The 24,068-nt window shown below is 51.9% G+C and overlaps 1 protein-coding gene across 8 annotated transcripts in view; it reads right to left on the reverse strand.

The window, feature by feature from the left end:
* SRL (sarcalumenin) overlaps window positions 1-23,025 on the reverse strand; it is a 65,109-nt gene extending 42,084 nt beyond the window's left edge. The window contains exons 1-2 of one of the 8 annotated variants that reach the window (XM_016929311.4): window positions 16,174-23,025; window positions 15,585-15,993 (exon numbers count right to left, since the gene is read on the reverse strand). In XM_016929311.4, coding sequence (XP_016784800.1) covers window positions 15,585-15,606 — 22 coding nt within the window. In that variant the 5' untranslated portion in view covers window positions 15,607-15,993; window positions 16,174-23,025. Of the gene's footprint in view, window positions 1-7,190; window positions 7,212-10,744; window positions 10,982-11,162; window positions 11,426-15,584 lie in introns of those variants that run through there. The other 7 variants (XM_016929310.4, XM_063797662.1, XM_054668807.2 and 4 more) reach the window with 7 other exon arrangements.
* Window positions 23,026-24,068: the final 1,043 nt, after the last annotated feature.

Here is a 24,068-nt window from a genome sequence, read left to right on the forward strand (position 1 = left end):
TGCAGCGATGAAGCTACCACTCAAAGAATGCCAGGAATTGCTGGCAACCACTGGATGCTGGAAGAGGCAAGGAAGGATCCCCCTTAGACCTTTCAAAGGGAATGTGGCCCTGCCAACACCTTGATTTCAGACTTTTGGGCTCCAGAATTGGGAGAGAATACATTTCTGTGGTTTTGGCCAGGCACTGTGGCTCACACCTGTAATCCCAGCACTTTGGGAGGCCGAGGTAGGATCACTTGAGCCCAGAAGCTCAAGACCAGCCCAGGCAACATGGCGAGAGCCCTGTCTCTACAAAAAATACAAAAATTAGCTGAGCATGGTGCTGCATGCCTATAGTCTCAGCTACTTGGGAGGCTGTGGTGGGAGGATCACTTGAGCCCGGGAGGCAGAGATTGCAGTGAGCAGAGATTGCACCACTGCACTCCAGCCTGGGCAACAGAGTGAGACCCTGTCTCAAAAAAAAAAAAAATTGCTGTGGCTTTAAGCCACTGAGTTTGTGGCAAGTTGTTACCGTGGTCCCAGGAAGATCATATAGGAACCAACACCTAAGCCTGGCGCTGTGAGAGCTTCCTGACACCATTTAACACTGAGCCGATCGTTTTCACCATCCCCATGGCCGCAGACCCTGTCGTCACCATCCTGGGGCCCACATGCTCTGAAACCCAGCTCGAGCCCCCCTTCCAGGAAGCATCCCCCGACAACCGCTACCCCTTTCTCTGCACTCTCAGGCTGCTTATTTTTAGCTGCTGATTACGTCTACCTTATATGGTTCTCTATTCATGTCATGAGCAGGGGCTGTCTCCCCTCCTAGTCTGTAAGCTCTTTGAGGACAGAGAATCCCAAGGATATTAACAGTCCTGAGCAGGGGAGGCGTGTTGACGGATTCCCCTGGTTGGTCAAGTTTCATGATATTTCAGGAAACTGGAGGCAAATATCAAGTTGCCGCATACTCACAAGAGTGATAACCTGTCATTCTTGTCATAGTCCTTTTAACCTTAGAAAGTATCTATTATCAAAAAATATTTTAAGCATCCGATAGCCATTTTCTTATTATAGTCACGAAACAGCCCCATGCTGGAAATAGGGCAAATATCATTATCCCCATTTTATGGGTGAAGAAACAAACGCAGAGATAGTCAGGGACTTGGCGGCTGATTTATGACAAAACCAGCATTTGCTCTGCCCCCGGGTTCCGGTGCTCCCGCTGGGCCCTACACCAGGCCAGCCGCTCTGCCTCTTTGTGGACAGCGCCAAGCAAGGAGGGACTTGGTGGAGTGCTCACCAGCTTAACTACCAATTCGGAAAGGAAACAAAGGCAGGAAAGGAGGTGGGCTGGTGTCTTGGGAGCCCGAGGCCAGGATGGTCTCCCCAGGACAGGGTGAGTACTTGACACTTCTCCAGTTCTTTTCCAGATTCTTCCCAAGTCCTAGAGAGCACTCCTGGTCTCTTGATCTCCTTGGGTAAGTGCAAGAAAAATAAGTAATCGTCTACTACTTGACACTAAGTAATCAACAAATTGGCTAGAGGCCTCTCTGGTGGACACAGGGACACAGGTGGTCACATCAGGCCCTAAATGCTGTGTAAGTTGGATGCCCATCAGTGGCATGGCTTCCAAAGGAAGGGCTTGGTCAAGCCTTTACCTATTGCCATCTAGACGAATTTTTTTTTTTTCAACAGAGTCTTGCTCTGGCACCCAGACTGGAGTGCACTGGCACAATTACAGTTCACCGCAGCCATGACCTCCCAGGCTCAAGAGATCCACCTGCTCCAGCCTCCCAAGCAGCTGGGACCACACGCATAGGCCATTATGCCTGGCTAATTGTTGTATTTTTTGTAGAGATGGGGTTTCTCCATGTTGCCCAAGGTACTCTTGAACTCCTGGGGTCAAGCGATCTACCCGCTTCACCCTCCCAAAGTGCTGGGATTGCAGGCAAGAGCCACCGTGCCCAGCCTAGGGGAAATTCTATGGGAGAAAACTGAGCTGGCCTAGGTCCTAGCCAAATGACTACCTGAAGGAGGACCGGGGGCTGCAGTTTTGGCAGCAATACAGTGGTGGGGGGAGGCGGGGGCTCCCAAACCCTGGGACTCTCCCCTAAGCTCCCAGCACAAGCCACTTCCTACAAGCCCAAAACTCCAGGCCAGACTTTGTCTGCACCTGTTTGAGCTCAGAGTACAGTCCCTGCTCTAGAAGCATCCAAAAATATCTGAGAGAGCGGGGAATAGGGAGGGGCTATCTGGAAAAAAAGAGGCTGGAGTCTTCAGAGGGCTGAGAGAAAGAGCCACTTGGCTCAGCATTCAAGGTTCTTCCCAACTGGCCCCAACTCATCAGGGTGGCCTAATCTCCCCCGAACATGAGCCCCACACTCTAGCCAGAGCTAGTCTCCTCCTGTCCCTGGCAGTGCCGTGCTCTGAGCTTCCTCACCTCCTGGCTTTTGTCACCATCTTCAGGTGTCTCTGCCTGCACAAATCATCTGTCATTCATTAGACATTGTTGACTGCCTTGAATGAGCCAAGCGTCATGCTACACTGTTAGTGATGAAATACGGGCAAATTAAACAAAGGCACAGCTTCCACCCTCCCCAAGCTGACCGTCCAGCGATCGTCCCCTCCCTGCACGTTGGGCTGAAACCCTGTCCCTCTGCACAGCCAACCTTCCCAACCATCTTCTGAACTTCAACCAGAGTGAGCATAGACTGCTGGTGGGGGGGTGTTAGTTACATTTTTTTTTCAGTGCGTGTCATCTCCCCAAATAGAAGGTCAGCTCCTGAGGGCAGAGACACAACTCATTCCCGCCTGCACAGTGCAGCTGGCCAGGACCTCACAGGGCTGACAAGGGGCTGAGAGATGGGCCTCACAGGGAGGGACCCACAGCTGCCTTACACCTCTCCCTGCTCTCATCAAATGCCCCACTCTCTCTGCTCCCTGCAGTCTCTGAGGCATCTGAGTCTGAGATTGTGCCATACCCTCATGCTTCTATTTGATCCTTTTGTGCCTTCATCCCTAACCCGAGTCCATCCTGCTTTTCCAGCCTAAAGGGGAACTCCCTTTAGGGAGCATCTCTCATTTCTTCAGGATTTGGCACCCAATCTCTCCTCTCCTGCCAGGGCTGGCCACAGCCTGCATTCATTCTGTGTTCTCTCTCTCTTTTTTTTAAATATGGGGTCTCGCTCTGTTGCCCAGGCTAGAGTATAGTGGTACAATCTTGGCTCACTGCAACTTCGACCTCCTAGGCTCAAGCCATCCTTCCACCTCAGCCTCCTGAGTAGCTGAGACCACAATGTACCCACTACATCCAGCTATTTTTAAAGTTTTTTTGTAGAGACAAGATCTCACTGTGTTGCCCAGGCTGGTCTGGAACTCCTGGGCTCAAGCAATCTTGCCGCCTTAGCCTCCCAAAGTGCCGGGATTACAGGTGTGAGCCACTGTGCCTAGCCTATTAATTAAATTTAATAAATTATTGCTTTAATTCTGATTTAATTTGGTGCTTTCATTCTGATTCTGCCACCTTCCCTGAGATGGGGTGGCTCAGCAATTGCTGCTCTGGGAGTCCCTCTGTGACAGACAATGAGGAAGTCACAGGCAACAGGCATGTCCCCAAGGTAGGCGGGCAGCTGGGACCTTGACTCCGAGTAAAACCACCTTCAGGGCTGCAGAGGGATGAGGGAGGCTGAAAATAGATGGAACAGGACTTCTCTGATATTGGAGAAGGATGACAGCACAGGCTGCCGCCATCGAGGAAATGAATCAGTCTCTAGAAACTCAGTTAAATCCGTCCCATTTGCTAAACTGCACCCACCCCTGTCACGTCCTACTGAGGATACCCAGCTAGGGATGAGCACAGGGGACTGGGACCTCTCGAGCACTGGGCAGATCATGCTTAGCAGCCGTGCTCGCCATGGCTCCAATTCATTCATTCATTATTTCACCCATTCAGGACCCAGAAGAGAAACCCCTGCTATGTAGCTCAGTCCCTCTGCGCTCAGAACCGGTGAACTATTTACCACCTCTGTGTTGAGATTTAGGAACTTTGGGTGAGACCTTGCCTGCCAAATGGGAAATTCCATCTTAGAGATATCTTCCTTGAGCTGAAATCTTCTGAATCCTCTGAAACACAGACAGACTTGAGCAAAGTGCCCATCTGTGCTGCGAGTCATCGGCCTCCACTGCAATGAGCTGCAGCTCCTCCCCTGACCAGTGTCTTGGTAGCAGGGACACGAGTCGGAGCAGGGGCCCAGCCTGAGTAGGGAAGGGAGACCCAAGAGGGAATGAAGGAGCCAAATAGGGTGGAGGCAGACTCTGCAGATCAACTTTTAGCTCTAAGAAGACAGGTGAGGCCAGGGGCGAGGTCCCTGAGAAGCCAGGACTCCCAGAGCAAACTCGGGAGAGAACAGAAGCCAGCCCACCACCTTGAGCCAAAGTGAGTCCTCATGCCAAAGTGAGTCCCACCAGTGGGACACGAGAGGGCACAGGCCTCACAGCCAGGAACACATCATGAAGGGGACCTGAGGCTGGACTCCCATCCCCAGTCCACAAAGAAGAATGAAAACCAAAGTCAGCTGCGTGCAGTGGCTCACACTTGTAGCCCCAGCACTTTGGGAGACCAAGGCAGGAGAATCACTTGAGCCCAGGAGTTTGAGACCAGCCTGAGCAACATAGTGACATAGTGAGACCATGTATCTACAAAAAATAAAATTAGCTGGGTGTGGTGACACACGCCTGTAGTCCCAGCTACTCTGAAGGCTGAAATGGGAAGATCACTTGAACCCAGGAAGTTGAGGCTGCAGTGAGCTATGATTGCACCACTGCACTCCGGTCTGGGAGACTAAGTGAGACCTTATCTCAAAAAAATAAATAAAAATTAAAAAAAGAGAGAGGACTACGGTCATCATCTGAGTAACTCAGGCCACGTATCCACCGCGCCAATTTCCACTTAAAAAAGCTAACCCTGGGCCGAGCACGGTGGCTCACGCCTGTAATCCCAGCACTTGGGAGGCCGAGGTGAGCGGATCTCGAGGTCAGGAGATCGAGACCAGCCTGACCAACATGGAGAAACTCCGTCTCTACTAAAAATGCAAAATTAGCCGGGCATAGTGTAGTCCTGGCTACTCGGGAGGCTGAGGTGGGAGGATTGCTTGAGCCCAGGAGGTGGAGACGGCAGTGAACCTTGATCACCCACTGCACTCCAGCCTGCGCAACAGAGTGAGTCCCTGTCTAAAAAAATAAATAAAAAGAAAACGTAAAGAAAAATATTTTCTCTACCTCAGTAAACCCATCTGCTTTTAAGTTACTGTTGCTGGCCTTTATTTATCCCAAACTTAATTTTTAAAGGTTTCTATGTCTAAAGATGTTGCCTCCTCATCCTCACTAAATACCCTCAAACCCTTCTCATTGGTCAGTGACCTCCTGGTTGTCAGAAGCAACAGCTCCTCTCCCTCAGCATCTCTGTGATATTTAATCCTGCTGGCCACTCGCCCTTCTTCTAGAAGACCTGGGCTTGCAGGTCACTGTCTCTTCTTGGGTCCCTTCCTATCTTTCTGAAATTCATTTATCTTCTTCCTCTTCCTACTCCTCAAACTTAGCGTTGATCAAGGATTGGTCCTTGAATCTTTGTCTCTCCCTGGTACAGCTCCATGGGTGACCTCAGAGCCTCCCTCTCATCTTTACGTAAATGAATCTCACTCCTAAATGCCCTGACCTGACTTCCCTCCTAAGCTCCACTCCTGCCTTTCTAACCCCTGCCACCTCCTTCCAGATGCCCCACGAGTAACCAATCTTCATAATGACCCAAACTGAACTTTTTTTTTTTGAGACAGAGTCTTGCTCTGTTGCCCAGACTGGAGTGCAGTGGCATGATCTCAGATCACTGCAACCTCTGCCTCCCGGGTACAAGCAATTCTCCTGCCTCAGCCTCCCGAGTAGATGGGATTACAGGCGCATGCCACTACGCCCAGCTAATTTTTTGTATTTTTAGTAGAGATGGGGTTTCACCCTATTAGTCAGGCTGGTCTCGAACTCCTGACCTCGTGATCTGCCCTCCTCAGCCTCCCAAAGTGCTGGAATTACAGGTGTAAGCCACTGCAACCGGCCATGAACTTTTTTTTTTTTTGAGACAAGGTCTCACTCTGTTGCCGAGGTTGGGGTACAATAGTGCCATCACGGCTCACTGCAGCCTCAGCCTACCAAGCTCAAGCGATCCTCCTGCCTCAACCTCCCAAGTAGCTGGGACTACAGGTACCCGCCATCATGCCCAGTTCATTTTTTCTATTTTTTGTTTTATTTTCTATGTTGTCCAGGCTGGTCTCAAACTCCTAGGCTCAGGCCATCCTCCTGCCTCTGCCTCCGCCTCCCAAAAAGTGCTGGGATTACAGGTGTGAGCCACTTCATCCAAGCCCAAACTGGACTCAAAATCTGTTCCTCTCTCTTATGTTCCCAGTCTATTTTTCTGGCAAGATCATTCTCCCAGTGACCTCAATGGAACCTGTAAGGGCCCCCTCCCCCGGCCTGGCTCCCAAGCTGGGAAGGCCAGGGATTCTACACCAGCTGTCAGCTGGGTCCACCCCTTCTCTCCACTCCCAACCCCTCGCCCAGGTCCACACTCCCTCACCTACCTCTCTGGCATGGCTGACTAATCAGTCGCCCCCTCCCTACTCTTCCTACAAACAACTGCCAGACGGATCTTCCCTGAGCCCTTGGTAGTGACCCGCTGCCCACAGAGCAAAGCCCTGCTTAGCCTAACAAGGCCCTTCACACTTCAGCCCCAACCTTGCCTTCCGAACACGTCCCACCACCCCACTTCCATCTGTCCGCCTTCATGCAAGACAGAACAATGCTCCCCTTCCCTGGGTCTCACCAGAGCCCCGTTGCTCTGGCACCGTGAGTTTGCTCATCTTGTTCCCTCAACTCAGAATTCCCTTCCTGCCATCTTTCTGTTCTGAATCCTGCTTTCTTCAAGGCCCAGCTCAAATATTCCCTCATCCGTAAAACCTTTTCTGATCCGATCCACTCAGCTCAGGATGGTCTCCTCCCTGCCTTCAACCCCACCTTGCTTTTCCTGTGCCTCCCCAGTGACACTGATGTGTGTCCCGTTTGACTAGATTCAGCTACGTGCAAGGGAGAAGATGCCTCCTCTCCCCTACTGGACTATAAGCACTGAGGACAAAATGCCTGTCTCAATTCCCCTAGTACCATACCTCAAAAACAGCAGGGATGCAGCAAACGAGGGATGGGTTCACGAATGATGGAACGCGTTGAGGTGTTTGAATGACAGGGTTGCACATACGAGCGATGTTTACAGGTAAGGACTTATGCTGCGATGAGGCCTGGATTTGGGTTTGGAGCAGGGCATGTGCCCAGGAGAGAGAGGTAAGTAAGCCCAGGCGCTCCATCCCACAGCCATGGCCCTCCCTGCTCCCCACTCCCCCAGCCACCTGCCTCATTCCAGCCAGGATGCACAGGGCCTAGCCCTGTCCTTAGCCTGCAGGCCAGGTCAGAGAACGGAAGCAGCTGTCCTCCTCCTGAGTCCATATGCTGACTCTCCCCAGCCCACTACACCCAAGCAGGCATCAAACGGCCAGCTAGATGATACCGGCCTCATCTGGACCTCCCTCTGGGGGATAAGTGGGTAAAAGCACTGGCCAAGGAGTGGAAAGGACTGAAATCCAGCTCTGGCCTGCCATGAACTCACTGTTTGACCTTCACTGTAATACCTGGAGGTAGGAAAAAACCAGCAGTTCCTAAACGGCAGTTCCACAGGCCACCATGCCAGGTGCCACTTTTTTTTTTTTTTTCCTTGAGACAAGGTCTCGCCCTGTCACCCAGGCTGGAGTCAGTGATGCAATCACAACTCACTGCAGCCTGACCACCCAGGTTCATGTGATCCTCCCACCTCAGCCTCTCAAGTAGCTGGGACCACAGGCATGCACCCCTACACCGAGCTATTTTTTTTTTTTTTTTAGAGACAGGGTCTCACTATGTTGTCCAGACTGGTCTCAAATTCTTAGCTTCAAGCGATCCTCCCACTTTGGGTTCCCAAAGCGCTGGGATTACAGGTGTGAGCCACTGTGTCCGACCAACGTGTTACCTTCTTGAGGGATGTGTTCATTAGCACAACCCAGTCTAGTGCGTTCCAGGCTCACTGTGGGACCAGATGTCCCCTACAGGCTTGCCCGGCTGCACCAAATGAGGAGTCAGGGAACCAGCTGTGGGGAAAAGGCTTCTGGGGTCTGTTCTCTCCCCAAGACCCCTGAGCTTGCTACATTTTCTCAGCAGCCCTGCCACAGTGGATCCTAGCAGCTAGGCTGCCCTGATGAGGAAACTGGAGCGCTGGCCTCTTTCCAGAAATAACCAGCCAAGGGTGGGAGAGAAAGGGGCGGGGAAACAGCTTCCTGACCGTCACTGCACCCTTGTCTCACATGGCGGGCACTGAGCTGTGGGCACTCACAGAGGGGCAGCCCCAGCATGCACCAGCCCCTTGCCATTGGGGTGGCCGGGTGGGGCCAGGGCAGATGGGCAAGTCTGAAGCTAGGGCTGGAGGTGGAGGAAGGATGAGATGGACAGGAATCCCCAGATCCCAAATCTCCGTATCAAGCAACAAGAGGGACAACAGGAAGCAAAGAGGTCCCAAATTCTGCCTTTAGCAGTAAACACCAATGGCTTAAACCCGAAGAAATGAAATGCTTTCTCAGCAGACCTCGCTCTCCAGGGAAACCAAAAGCATAGCTCTTCGCCCTGCAAACTAGGGAAGCTCCCCCAGGACGGTCTTATCCACTGCACCCTTTCTCCTCCTTTCACACTCACCGTACAGGGAGAGAGGGACTTGGGAGTGCAGGCAGGGTCTGTCACAGAGAGACGGGCTGAGGAAAGGAGAGGACCCTGGCCCGGGTGTGCCTGTCACTGACGCGCTGTCTGACCTCGGAAAAGTTTTCCTGTTTCTCTGGGTTTCCTTCCCTTCCCTGGATGGTGGGGAGACCGATCAAATCATTGCTAGGGGCATTTCCCACTGCTTTAAGGAGGAACAGCCCCAAGCCAGGACTCCCAAAGAGGAGGGCCCAGTGGGTGGTACAAAGGCCTGAGTGCAGCAGGTCGGGAGGTGGAAACCGGGAAGGCCCCACCTGGCTGCTCCTTCCCCGTCCTGGCATGGGCATGGGCGACGGGTGGTTGGTAACAGAGGGGCGCTTGTCTCCTCACAGGGAGGCGAGAAGGAGGGCTGCAGAGCGCACCACCCCAGCCAGAGCTGCACACGAGCAACAAGGAGGAGAAGCCGGAGAAGCTCTGTGGGGTCCCCGGCCTAGGAAGCAGATGGGAGTGGTGAGCGAGAATATCTGCCGCCACCCAGCCAAGGAGCAAGCATGATAGGGCGGGAAGTTAGCACACAGCGGAGAGATGAGGGAAAGAGGTCAGGAGCCAAGATGTGACCTTTGGGTGGGGTGGTATTTACCGGGGTGGCACAATTCTGAAGGGGGAATCACCCAGTAGGAAGGACTGTCATGATGGGGGCGTGAGGAAGCCACCTTGTGGGTTAGAACCTGCCGGTGGATGCAGGAGGAGGCCTATTCTGGGGTATACAGTCCACAGTGGGGCAGAGTCCTGATAAAATCCACCACGGTGGATGAAACCCACAGCCCAAGCGCTGAGCAGGAGCAGGGACAGAGGGAAGCTTTATGCCGGAGGTTGGGCCAGGGGCAAACGCACGCTGTGGGACCCAGGAAGGAAAGACAGCAGAGAGAAGGGACCTTTGCACAAGCACCTGCCTGCGTCCTTTCCCCATGACAAGAGCCCCCAGCGAGGCCTGCAGAACATTCCAGATGACCAGTTCCCTCGGTGGGAGGAAAGATAAAGGATGTCCCTAAAAGGCCAAAAATTCCTGGGGCCCAGTGTGTAGCAGCCCAGCAGCTGGGGCTGGGGGGCAGCACAGGAGGGGCCACGAAGGGAGAGGGTGGCAGCGGCTTGGGGCTCCGGATCCAATTACGCGGCTGTTTCCATACTTAGCCGCCTGACAGCCGCCTGGAATACTCAGCACTCAAGCCGCTGCAGCCCTGCAGAGCCCAAATTAACTCAAGGACAGACAAGGGCAGGGCCCAGCAGCACATGCAGTGGCTGCAGCCCCCCACCTTACATCTTGAGTCCCCGAGAAATAGCTTTTGTTCCCACCCACTGCCTGCTCTCCCTGCAGGGACTGTGCCCCTGCAACCCCCTATTCAACCTCAAAGACCTGAGAGGCTGGACTCTGGGCCTCTCCAGTCCCAGGTATGGACCTAGGCTCAGAGCCCAGCTTGGGGGAAGACTGCCGAGTCATGAAAAGACTCGGTGGGCAGTCCGGATCCTAGGGGGATCCCTGGAGCACCTCCCTAAAAGCATTCCCTCGGGGAACCTGGCCTCAGGAACCTTAGGAACAAGAGAGGTGGCAAAACAATCTGGCATCTCCTCCACAGCCTATAGATAACCCCCATGCTGCAACCCAAGCCACCACCTCTGCTACCCAAAGTGCTGAGATGTCAAAGGGAAGCCTCAGCACACAGAGCCAAGCCCCTTTTCTGATGGAAGCCCCCACCCCGAGCAGAGGCTCTACTCCAGAACGGGCCCCGTTCCTCTTCTGAATTGCATCCAATGCTGTTTCCAGCCCAACCGCCAACTCTATTTCCGATCTTATCCCAAACCAATTCCAATTCCATCTCACTGCTCCCAAAACGGTCCCCACCTTTGCCCACTGTATCCCCTTCTGTCCACGCAAACCCAGTTCTCTTACCCGAGTGGGGCCTCCGCCTTATATCCCACCAGGTGGGAGGGTCACCTCAACGACCTCCAGCTCCCAGACTGTGCTATTTTGTCCGTCTCAGAGGCTCCCCCGTCTCGACTTTGAGGGCCCTCTTTCCCACATCTACTGGCCAGACTCCTCTCTGACCCTGGCTCACAGCTCAGCTCTGTTTGCCGTTCCCACTTCCTCTGGCCTTCCTGAGGGCCCCGCAACTGCGCTGCTATTCTCCAGCACCCAGCTCTTTCTCTGAGGCCCCAGGCCCGGGGAAAAGAGAAGGGTAAGAAGACATCAGCCAAGAGCCAGGGTTTGCCATCAGCCCCGACCCCCTACCCCACCCATGGTAGACAGAAAACCTTGGAGGAAGCGTGGGGGCCCAGTCTGGGCTGGGTCATGCTGGGAGGGGCCCTACCTGCTTGTCCTGAGAACAGGAGCGAGGCCAGGAGGCAGCCGAGCAGGACCAGCGCCCTCATGGTGACTGCCAAGAGAGCCCAGCTGCTCCTCGCCTCTATTTATACGGCCGGCCGTGGCAGCAGGCGGTGGAGGGGGGAGAGGGGTCACACAGTCACCAGGGCAACTAGGAGGGTGTGATGGGGAAGAAGCCCGGACCCCAGAAGGCTGTGCAGAGGCTCAGGCTGCGCCACTGCTGTCCCAGCTGCCAGGCCCCAGAAGGCAGGGCCGTGGCTGGATTCTCTTCCCCCGAACCCCTGCAGCCCTGGGATCATATGACATGGGTCACAGGGCGCGGGTGACAGGCATAAAATGGAGCATCCCTTGGGCTCAGGCGGTGGAGCTGGGAAGCTGAGTCTTCCCAGAACTTGCAATAACTTGACCTGAAGTCTCGGCAGGTTAAGGACCTTGACACGCCTGCACTGGAAGGAGGAAGTTGTAAGGCCATGCAAAAGAAATCCTATTTAACAGCCACTGATCCACATGCTAGAGAGTGGTCAGCTACGGCAAACCCGCAACATGTGACCTCTGAGGTCCAAGGCTGCAGCCCTGGAACAACCTTCCCAGCCTCTGGAAGAGAGAGAGCACAGACCAGAGGGAGAGGGGCACGCTGAGACACAAGCTGAGGCTGCGGTGTAAACTGGAGGATGGAGCAACAGATATCCATTTCCAATGGCCCAGGGGTTCCAGAACATTCAGTCACCTCTGCAAAGTGCTTTTTTGTTTGTTTGTTTTTGATAGAGGATCTCGCTCTGTCACCCAGGCTGGAATGCAGTGGCACAATCATCACTCACTGCACTGGACCTCCCAGGCTCAATCAATCCTCCCAACTCAGCCTCCCAAGTAGCTAGGACAGTAGTGCCACCATGCTGTACTAATTTTTTAAAATTTTTTGTAGATGGCCCAGAGAGCCAGTTGTAAGAAGCCAAGGGAAAGCAGGCATTTGCTTGTCTGGTCGGGGTACAGTGTCACTGTGTGGGGAAGAGGTGGAAGCCAGCCTTGGAGGAAAGGAACTAAATCAGGGCCAGGCACCGTGGCTCACACCTGTAATCCCAGCACTTTGGGAGGCCGAGGCGGGTGGATCACCTGAGGTCAGGAGATTGAGACCAGCCTGGCCAACATGGTGAAACCCCATCTCCACTAAAAATACAAAAATTACTGGGTGTGGTGGTGGGTGCCTATAATCCCAGCTCCTCAGGAGGCTGAGGCAGGAGAATCACTTGATCCCAGGAGGCAAAGGTTGCCATGAGCCAAGATTGCGCCACTGACTCTAGCCTGGGCAACAGAGCGAGACTCTGTCTCAAAAAAAAAAAAAAAAAAGAATTAGGGATCTGGTAGGCACTTGACTTTTTTTTTTTTTTTTAATCTTTTTTAAGAGACAGGGTCTCTGTCACCCTGGCTGGAGTAGTGACACGATCATAGCTCACTGCAGCCTTGAACTCCTGGGCTCAAGCCACCCTCTCACCTCAACCTCCGAGGGGCTGGGAATACAGGTGTGCACCACATCTGGCTAATTTTTTTGTTTTTTACAAACATGGTCTTCCTATGTCACTCGGGCTGGTCTCCAACTCCTGGGCTCAAGCAATCTTCCTGTCTCGACCTCCCAAAGCACTACGATTACAGGCATGAGCTACTGCTTTTTCAAAGACAAGGTCTTGGGCCTTTTCCTCTCGGAAGTCCCCTCTCTTTCTCACTAAGGAGCTGTTTTTCTTTCTCTTTCTTTTGCCTATTAAACCTCTGCTCCTAAACTCCTCATGTGTGTCTGTGTCCTAAATTTTCTTGGCGTGAGACAATGAACCCCAGGTATTTACCCCAAACAATGTAGCTGCTTCATGTTGGGGACCTCATCCGGGATCCCAAGGTACAACACTCATCAAAACGAGTCAAGAAAACTTATTGTGAACGATTTATGGCCTTTAATAATTGAATAAGGTATACTCCTGTGAAGCAAATTTGGAGCATGTTTGTTTCTTTCTGCCTGGTTTCTCTGGAATCTGGAAACTATCTCAACATCTGGTGGAGGCAAACCAGTGTTACAACCCATCAGAATGGCTGACAGTAATCAAACTCTAAATGGTGCTGCAGACAGAACCATGCATGGACATGCCTTTTTTCCGAGGACCCTTAGCTCGACCCCAGGAGGAGCCCTTAGCTTCTGTTCCCCACACAACACCCCTTTTAAGCATGAAGTAGCCAGAAAGAGTCATCATCAAACAACCCCTAAGAGCAGTTAGGGTTACCACTCCAGAGTGGGGAATGATACAGGAGTTAAGAGGAAATTACTTAGGTAGTGAGGATACAGAAGTCCTCAGTAAGGTTTTCCTTTTACTGAAAAGCAGTCCCACATCATTTTGCTTTCTAACAAAGAGCAGTGTGTAAAAATCGAGCTGCAGACACAGATGCAGGCAGTTGTGCCAATCATGTTCAAAATGGCGGCTCCATCTTCCCTTCTCTGCCAGCCACGTGCACAGTAAGGAGCAGACAAGATGGCGCTGGCCAAGGGGAAAGTTCATTTGCATAATAAGATTAGAGTGGGGAGGTCAGCCTTCCCCGCACCCCAGCGCTATGTAAACATCATACCTGACTGAACCAATCTGTGAGCCCTATGTAAATCAGACACCACCTCCTCAAGCCTGACTATAAAATCCGGTGCATCTGCTGCCGGTGGCCTTTTCCTTTCAGAAGTACCCTCTCTCTCACTGAAGAGAGCTGTTTTCCTCTCTTTCTTTCTTTTGCCTATTAACCCTCTGCTCCTAAAAATTAAAAAAATAATAAAAATAAAAAATTTCAAAAAATAAAGATGAGGTCTCACTGTGTTGCCCAGGCTCCTCTGAACTTCCCAGGCTCAAGTGATTCTCCCACCTTGGCCTCCTGAGTAGCCGGGACTACAGGCGTGAGCCACCATGCCCAGCTCTGCTCAGCTCAGCTCAGCCTTCAGACAGAAGCTGCCAGAGCCCTCAGCCTAAAAGACCCCAGCCCCATTTTCAGAAACCATGTATCCCTAGGCACACCTGCTCCTGACTGTCTCAGACTGACATTCCTCAGATGACCGGGGAGGAAGCATGTTTGAGAACAAGACGTGGGGCAGAAGAAAAACCATGTAGCCCAGCTACTCCTTTCCAATGGTCCCATTTCTGATGCCCTGGAGCCAGCGTCAGCCAGCTGCTTCTATAAGGGGCCAGGTGGTAAATAGTTTAGGTTTTGTTGGCCATCTGCAACTCTTCCACTCTGCCTGTGTAGCTAGAGCAGCTGGCACCACAGAGATGAATGGATGTGGATGCATCCTGATAAAACTTTATTATAAAAAAGAGGCAGCTTGGTTCCAAGCTGTGGTTTGCAAATCTCTGCCCATACTCTAGGGAAATCATTTGGTGAATTACTTTGTAAAGCAGAAAATCCTTTGGTAAAGGATCACCCATATCAGCGCTTTATGAATCTGGGTTTTCCTACGTCTGGCTGCTTCATGTGGGGGTTCAGAGCTAGAAAGGGGAAGGCAGTGCAATATCTTGGGGCCAGGGGATGACGTGTGTGTAACGAGGCTGCTGTGGATTTGAGCCTGGGAGCGCATGCTCCGGGGAGAAATATGTGAGGAGTTTCTTCATCTTTTTTTTTTTTTTTTTTTTTGAGACAGGGCCTCATTCTGTCTCCCAGGCTAGAGTGCAGTGGCACAATCATAGCTCACTGCAGCCTCGACCTCCTGGGCTCAAGCAAACCTCCTACCTCAGCCTCCAAGCAGCTGGGCCTACTACACCTGGCCATTTTTTCTTTTTCTTTTTGTAGCAACATAGTCTACCTACGTTGCCCAGGCTGCTCTCAAACAATCCTCCTGCCTTGGCCTCCCAAAGTGCCAGGATTATAGGCGTGAGCCTGACAAGAAGAGTTTCTTGGGGGAAAGAAGTAGGTTTAACCCTGAAAAACTTTCTCCGATCAAATGAGAAGAGGTCCCCAGAAGCGGCAAGTCAACATCACAGTCACAAATGTTTATTTGGAGGACCTGACAGCCAGGTCTCAATTGCTAAAGTGTTGCCACAAGAAGGAAGTATTAGGCTTGTCCTGTGTGGTTCCTGAGGGCAAGGCCAGGTTTGATGGGCAAGGGTGACAAGAAACCCATTTTAGCTCAAGGTAAAGGAGGATGTTCAGGTTGAAGCTGCCCAGGAGAGGAACAGGATTGCTGATAAAGAAGTGTCCTGTCCCTGCATGGGTTCCAGCAGAGGCCAGGTATGCAGGGACGGGCACTGCTCAAGTGCTTTCCCTCCTGCTTGTGCTTAAAGTCTGATTCTAGGGAAGACTCTGGGGCTGGTGCCTCCTGGAGGCCCTCTGCCTCTGTCCCTACATCATTTCCTCTGGAACTCCGGCCTCACTGGTTTCTGCGGGAGGCGCTTACCTGCATCAAGCCTGGCCCGCATCCTTGTCTCAGGACCGTGGGCTGTCTCTAGGGTGGTGAGGGATTTATCCAGCAAGCAGTGTCCTTGAGATGAGGCTGCATCCGCCAGCGGGCATCTGGGTGGGCAGGGACTCTTGGAAAGCCAGGGGCTGTGAAGGAAAGGAGAGCTCTTGCACGCCGCATCCCAGCCATTTCAGCAAGGGTCTTGGGGGAGGGTCTGGATGGGCCTCCTCGCCTGCTTCCTTTTTTTCCACTTCACTTGCAGAGGGCTGCTCCTCTGAAAGCTCAAAGTGCTCCTCTTCTCTGATGGAGAAAATCCCTTGGGACAGGGCTCAGAGCCACACGTCGGTAATCCCGGGGAAGATGCGGGCCTCAGTTGTCAAACAGGGCAGCCAGCCTCATAGAACTGCTGTGAGGGACACGGGAGATGCTGGAGGGGTAGATATTTTAACGTTTCATTGAATTGTAACCCACATGCTGGAGGACACAGGTCATGAGTATGAGCTCACTGAATTATCACAAAGCATGAAGAGCAGGTGATGGTGGGGACAGGGAGTGAAGATGATAAGAAAGGCCACAGCCCCTTTACCGTTCTGGGCACGCACTTCCTGTGGCTAAGCCCCTCTTTGGCAGCTGACTTGCTGTATCATGCCACACCTCAAACGGTTCCTCAAAGGGCTAGGAAAATCAGATTGAACATGACAACTCAGGTCTCTGAATCCATTTTGTACTCAAGACTGACCCAGCGTTAACATGTAACCCTCATTGAAAGTACTGTCCCATTTATCTTAGAAATCATAGGTTATCTGTCTTAGAGGGACCCAAATTCCCACCCAAGCAGAAATCCCTTAACAGCCAGCCATCCAGCCTCTGAATACTCCCAGCAACAGAGAGCTCACTACCAGAGAGCTACAGCTCTGCTGTTCTGAAGAGTGTAGGGCCTAGAACTAGCCACGGTGCTCCAGGTCTCCTCCCAACTTCTAAGTCTCAACTTTCGGCCAAAAGCCAGGAGCAGGCCGGGCGCGGTGGCTCATGCCTGTAATCCCAACACTCTGGGCAGCCGAGGCAGGTGGATCACTTGAGTGTTGCAGGCCGAAAGAGTGAGGGTCGTGATCAACTCAGTGCACCACTGGAGGCTATATGAGTAAACAGCAAACTGTTCTCATGAAAGCAGGATGTTGGCAAACTGACAAACTGCGTCTGCCACCCAGAAGGAATGCTGAGGGCAGTCACGACCCAGGCACAAGTGTTTCTTGTAATGAGATAATGTGAACCTGTGATCAATCAAGCAGCTGACCAATTGTTACCTCCTCCACCCTGCTCTTTCTACCAAATGAGTATGAAGGGCGGTAGAGGCTCAAGGCGGCTGCCCTTGCTCACTAGAAGCAGGGAGCCGTCTTCTTCTTCCCCTGGCCCCTTCCTTTAAAACAGTTTCTTTTGTTTTAAGTTTTCATTTCTACGTTCGTCCCCCTTCGTTTAGTCCCGTGGTAACCGTGGCAAACCGCGGCACTTGAGGTCAGGAGTTTGAGACCAGCCTGGCCAACGTGGAGAAACCCCATATCTACTAAAAATACCAGGCGTGGTGGTGCACACCTGTAATCCCAGCTACTCAGGAGGCTGAGGCAGGAAAAATGCATGAACCCAGGAGGCAGAGCCGAGTAAGCCGAGTATTGTGCCTCTGCACTCCAGCCTGGGTGACAGAGTGAGACTCCATCTCCAAAAAAAAAAAAAAAAAGCCAGGGACATGCGCCACAAGGATCCCATGGAGAATGAGCACCACCTCTCTCCTGATCGCAACCAAGCCACCCCCTGCTAACCCTTATACCTGACATCTCCTTCTCCTACAACAGAATAGCAGATACAGAGACTCACTCTGTCGCCTAGGCTGGAGTGCAATGGCGTGATCTCAGCTCACTGCAACCTCCACCTCCTGGATTCAAGCAGTTCTCCTGCCTCAGCCTTCTGAGTAGCTGCGATTACAGGTGCGCACCACTACAGTCCGGCTAATTGTTTTGTATTTTTAGATGGGGTTTCATCATGTTGGTCAGGCTGGAGAACAGCAGTTTGTCAATTCTCTTTGCAACCAGAATGTTCAGAGCACTGTCTACATCTCCCATGGGGCAGGAGACAATAGGAGAGATAATAAATGTGTATCAAAAGACTAATCGCTGATGTGTGTGGCAGCTGCAACCCCTTCAACCTTCACAAATCACCTGCCTATTTATTGAGGCCATCCACCAAGATAGCCGGCATCCTGGGGAAAACTTGACTTGGGCCCCCTAATTCAGGCAACTTTGCAGCTGTCATTCTCAGCTCCTAATTTTTTTAAATTTATTTTTATTTATTTATTTTTTTGGAGACGGAGTCTTGCTCTGTCACTCAAGCTGGAGTGCAGTGGCGTGATCTCGGCTCACTGCAAGCTCCACCTCCACAGTTCAGGCAATTCTCCTGCCTCAGCCCCCTGAGTAGCTGCGACTACAGATTTTTTGTATTTTGGTAGAGACGGGGTTTCACTGTGTTGCCCAGGCTAGTCTCGAACTCCTGAGCTCAGGCAATTTGCCCGCCTTCGCCTCCCAAAGTACTAGGATTACAGGCGTGAGCCACCACGACCAGCCTTTGTTGTTGTTGTTGTTTTGAGATGGAGTCTCGCTCTGTTGCCCAGGCTGGAGTGCAGTGGCATGATCTCGGCTCACTGTAACCTCCACCTCCCAGGTTCAAGCGATCCTCCTGCCTCAGCCCCACTAGTAGCTGGGATTACAGGCAGGCACCACCATGCCCAGCTAATTTTTCTATTTTTAATAGAGACGGAGTTTCGCCATGTTGGCCACGCTGGTCTTGAAGTCCTGACCTTGGGTGATCCACCTGCCTTGGCCTCCCAAAGTGCTGGGATTACAGGCACGAGCCACCATGCCCGGCCAGCTCCTTTTTTTTTCAGTCGGGGGTGTGGTGAGAGGAGCTGCTTTGGGGAACTCATTCCTTTCTACAGCTGACAGATTTAGAGCTGGTCCTGCCGCAGCCCCCAGTCCTATCCCCTCCTCTGTCAGCACAGGTTCTTGTCAATCAACAGAAAAAACTTGCAACTCAGCAGGGCAAGAGGAGAAAGGAGACCAACGCAGAGGATGATATAACGCCATCCCTGCCCAGGACCTGCAGGGCAAGGGAGGCCGAGCCGGACAACTCAACAGAGTGAAAATGACAAATGCTACAAGGCCACACAGCATCGAGGAAAGCACAGACAGACAGCTGGTTCAAGAAAGGACAGGAGGATGGACTAGGATGCGGGGGAACAGGGTGGAGCCAGAAACACAAAAAAATCTGAAGCTGAGGACAGCATGGCCAGCTGGCTCCAAGAGGCTGTCTGAGGATTTGCATGTGCTTTACATACTGGTCTGGGGCCAGTTAGTCAACCGATAACGGGGCCAAGGTCACAGGAAGGGACCCCTCTTCCACTCAATAGCCCTTCAAACATCTAGCAGAGCTGGGGCATCGCTCTGCTGCACGGCCAAAGACACCCCCAAATCATGGCACCAAAGGCACGTTTTTATTATAACCCACCCAGTACCAGAAAGACATAGAAATGGCCTTTCTCTATAAAATATAGCAAGAAAGCACGAACTGGAAGTACTAGTGGAAGAAAAACAGGAAGGCACACAGTATGGAACCATTCGTAAGACTAATGGGAAAAAATGACACCATATATTTCAGTCCCTCACATGTGTGTAACTTGACCACCTGCCCAATTCAGTGTCCTTAAAATAAGAGCAAACCAAATGCTTGGGAGGAGTGAAATTATTTCAACTATTGAGACTCGGCAAGAATTTCTTCTGAGAATCCTCATAAAGAGGAAACAGATACAGCGCAAGGTAATGACACTGGAGAACATTCTTAGAGCAGACATACATTTTCCATGAAGTTTATCCCTAATAGAGACTCTTAAAATAGGGTAGGGGACCAGCCAGGCGCGGTGGCTTATGCCTATAATACCAGCACTTCGGCAGGCCAAGGCAGGTGGATCAGTTGAGGCCAGGGGTTGGAGACCAGCCTGGCCAACATGGCAAAATCCTGTCTGTACTAATAATACAAAAATTAGCTGGGCACGGTGGTGCATGCCTGTAATCCCAGTTACTCGGGAGGCTGAGGCAGGAGAATCGCTTGAACCCGGGAGGCGGAGGTTGCAGTGAGCCGGGATAGCACCACTGCACTCCAGCCTGGGTGACAAAAGTGAAACTTCATCTAAAAAAAAAAAAAATAGGGCAGGGGAGGCCACATAGAACCAAGAATGCCTGGCCCTGCCTCAAAGAAATCACCCCCCAAAGAGGGTCCATGACACATGCTTAGGACACTTCTCCTGAACTGTCACCTTACATGCTGTTGGTAGGAGAGAAAATTGGTACCATGCATTTGGGGGATGGTAGCTACTAAAATCTAGTTATAATAGCCCTAAGTTGGAAACAACATAAATGTCCACCATGGGCCAGGTGTGGTGGCTCATGCCTGTAATCCCAGCACTTTGGGAGGCCGAGGTGGATGGATCACGAGGCCAGGAGTTTAAGACCAGCCTGACCAACATGGTGAAACCCTGTCTCTACTAAAAATACAAAAAGTAGCAGGGTGTCGTGGTGTGTGCCTGTAATCCCAGCTACTCAGGAGGCTGAGACAGGAGAATGGCTTGAACCTGGGAGGCAGAGGCTGCAGTGAGCTGAGATTGAGCTATTGCACTCCAGCCTGGGTGACAGAGCAAGACTCTGTCTCAAAAATAAATAAATAAATAAATAAATAAATAAATAAAAATAAATGTCCACCACTAGGTGAATGGATAAACAAACTGTGGTCTATTCATACAATGAAATAGTACTTAGCAAGAAAAATGAACATTTATGTTTACATAAAAACATAAATAAATCTCAGAGATATTGTGTTGAGCAAAAGAAGCTAGACAAAAAGAACTTATGTGTTGTATGACTGATACAAGGTTCTAGAACAGGCAAAACTCCAGCCTGGCCAACATGGTGAAACCCTATCTCCACCAAAAAATTGAAAAATTAGGCCAGGCGCAGTGGCTCACGCCTGCAATCCCACAACTTTGGGAGGCCGAGGTGGGTGGATCACCTGAGGTCAGGAGTTCGAGACCAGCCAGGCCAACATGGTGAAACCCCATCTCTACTAAACAAAAATTACCTGGGCGTGGTGGCGGGCGCCTGTAATCCCAACAACTCGTGAGGCTGAGGCAGGAGAATCACTTGAACCCAGGAGGCAGAGGTTGCAGTGAGCTGAGATTGTGCCACAGCACTCCAACCTGGACAACAACAGTGAAACTCCACCTCAAGAAAAAAAAAAAAAAAAAAAAAATTAGCCAGGCGTGCTGGCACACACCTGCGGTTCCTGTTACTCGGGAGGCTGAGACGGGAGAATCACTTGAATCCAAGAGGTGGAGGTTGCAGTGAGCTGGGATCATGCCCCTGCACTCCAGCCTGGGCAACAGAGCCAGACCCTGTCTCAATCAATCAATACACAACAGAGAAAACTAATATACTGTGATAGGAATTTAAACCAAGGCCAGGTGTGGTGGCTCATGCCTGTAATCTCAGATCTTTGGGAGGCCGAGGTGGGAGGACTGCCTGAGGACAAGAGTTTTCAGACCAGCTTGGGCAGCATGGTGAGACCTTGTTCCTATTTTTTAAAAAAAGAGAAGAAATTAAAACTATGGTGAGATTCCACCATACACCTACCAGAATACCTAAATAATGATAAATCTGACAATAATAAGTGCTGGTGAGAATGCAAGGCAACTGGAACTCTCATAAAAATGGTAGAGAATAGAGAACTACATACAAATAAAACATTAAAAAACGTGTAAATCTGAGTAAGTCCCATGTACAGTACCAATGTCAATTACCTGGTTTCTATGCTAACTGTAGCTATGCAAGATGTTAACACTGAGGGATACTGGGTGATCTCCCTATACATCTCTTTAAAAAAAAAAAAAAAAAAAAAAGATAGGCCAAGAGCAGTGGGTGACGTCTGTAATCCCAGCACTTTGGGAGGCCGAGACGGGCAGATCACCTGAAGTCAGAAGTTTAAGACTAGACTGGCCAACATGGTGAAACCCGTCTCTACTAAAAATACAAAAAAATTAGCTGGGCGTGGTGGCGCACACCTGTAATCCCAAATAACTCGGGAGGCTGAGACAGAAGAATCACTTGAACCCGGGAGGCAGAGGTCCACTGCACTCCAGCATGGGTGACAAACCGAGGCTCTGTCTCAAAAACAAATAGAGATGAGGTCTTGCTATGTTGTCCAGGCTAGTCTAGAAATCCAGGGCTAAAGCCATCTTCCCCCTTCAGCCTCTCTAGTAGCTGAGACTACAGGTTAGAACCACCAACCCAGACTTCTCCCTGTACATTTCGATAATTATTTCAAAACTTAAAAATCTGAAAGAAAGCAAACTGCTTGATAGTGGCAGAAAGCAAGCATGAGGGGATTCTGGGGCTTGCTGGGGGTGTTGGCTACCTGGGTGTATGTTCAGTTTGTGAAAATTCACGGAGCGCCTAAGCTATGCACCCTCTTCTGAATGTGTTACCCAGTACTCCAATAAAAGGCTTTTGGCCCTGCAGAGGTGGCTCACGCCTGTAATCCCAGCACTTTGGGAGGCCAAGGCGGGCGGAGCACCTGAGGTCGCGAGTTCGAGACCAGCCTGACCAACATGGAGAAACCCCGTCTCTACTATAAGTACAAAATTAGCCGGGCGTGGTGGCGCATGCCTGCAATCCCAGCTACTCAGGAGGCTGAGGCGGAAGAATCGCTTGAACCCGGGAGGCGGGGGTTGCGGTGAGCCGAGATCGCGCCACTGCACTCCAGCCTGGTCAACATGAGCTAAATTACGTCTAAAAAAAAAAAAATTAAAACAGCCGAGCTGGAGGTGTGTGCCTGTAATCCCAGCTACTCAGGAGGCTGAGGCGGGAGGCTTGCTTGAGCCCGGAAGATGGAGGCTGCAGTGAGCCGAGATCGCGTCACTGCACTCCATCCTGGGCGACACAGCACGACTCTTTTAAAAACAGGTTTTGTTGAGTGCCGCATTGATCCGGTCCCTCCCACGCCCCCTGTGCTTCACAAAAACGTCAGGTCCGAGCTCCGGCGCGGCGGTCTCCTCCGGCGCGGCGGTCTCCTCCGCGGGTCTGGCCCGGGACTCGGCAGAAGGACGAGCAGCTCCTTGGGGCCGGCAGTCTCCCATCGCACTCAGATTGACACGGCAATGTTTCGGATACTTTGGGTAAAAATTAAATGTTTTACGAAAAGTCCTGTCACCCGTTTCTTGATTAGTTTTTACGGCGGCTTCCAGAACCTTTCGTCAGCGCGAGCTCAGTGCCCGGAGGCCGCCGTCACCTGCTCTCCGGTAAGGCCCTGGGCAGGCGGGCAGCGCGCTGAAGGAGTCCGGGAGCAGATCGTGCGTGAGAGCGCGCGCGCGCGCCAGGCGCGGGGGCGGGGCCAGACGTGCGTGCTGGCGGGAGCGCGCGCGCCATGGCCTGAGGCGTCTGGGAACATGCGCGGCGAGGGGACGGGCGGGGCGAGTCCGGGAAGGGGCGGGGCCGCAGCCGCGCCCCTGACTTCCACCGCCTGCGGGTGAGACCGCCTACCATCGCCCGGCGCGCTTGAGCATGCAAGGGGAGGTGGGATTCCCCTGGCCCGCCCCCAAGCCACGCCTCTGGCCTATGAGAACTGAGCTGTCCCGCAGGGACCGAGAGAGGAGCCTCCGCTTTCGCAGGGGCTGGGCGTTCCGGGCGCACTGCGCCCTCTGTTGATCCTCTTAGGAGCTGCGTGGGGACCGTCGGGCCTGCCGTTTCGCACCTGGCCGAAAGGGGTCGCTGTGCCGGGCCAGCTCCTATGTAACTTTAGCTGGATAATCTCAGCAAGAGAAAATTGGCTGCAGTGCAAAGAAGCCAGGCTCAAAAGGCTGAGTTATCCCATTTATATGACATGTCACAGGTAAGACTATAGCAACATAGATCAGTGGCTCCTAGGGGCTGGGTTGACCACCAAGAGGCATGGGGAGCATTGGAAATGAAGGAACTAATTCATATTTTTTTATTTTGCTTTGGTTTTATTATTTATCTATTTATTTATTTTTGAGACAGTTTCGCTCTTGTTGCCCAGGCTGGAGTGCAATGGCGCGATCTCGGCTCACCGCAACCTCCGCCTCCTGGGTTCAAGCGATTCTCGTGCCTTAGCCTCCCGAGTAGCTGGGATTACAGGCATGCGCCACCACGCCCAGTTAATTTTGTATTTTTAGTAGAGACAAGGTTTCTCCATGTTGGTCAGGCTGCTGTCGAACTCCCGACCTCAGGTGATCCGCCCACCTTGACCTCCCAAAGTGCTGGAATTACAGGCGTGAGCCACCGCACCCGGCATGTTTTATTTTTTTTTAATCATATCGTGATCATAGTGGTGGGTAGGAAACTACGCATTTGCGTGTAGGAAACACGCAAA

Source organism: Pan troglodytes, chromosome 18 (genome assembly GCF_028858775.2).
Source record: "Pan troglodytes isolate AG18354 chromosome 18, NHGRI_mPanTro3-v2.0_pri, whole genome shotgun sequence".
In the NCBI taxonomy this organism is placed as follows: Eukaryota; Metazoa; Chordata; class Mammalia; order Primates; family Hominidae; genus Pan; species Pan troglodytes.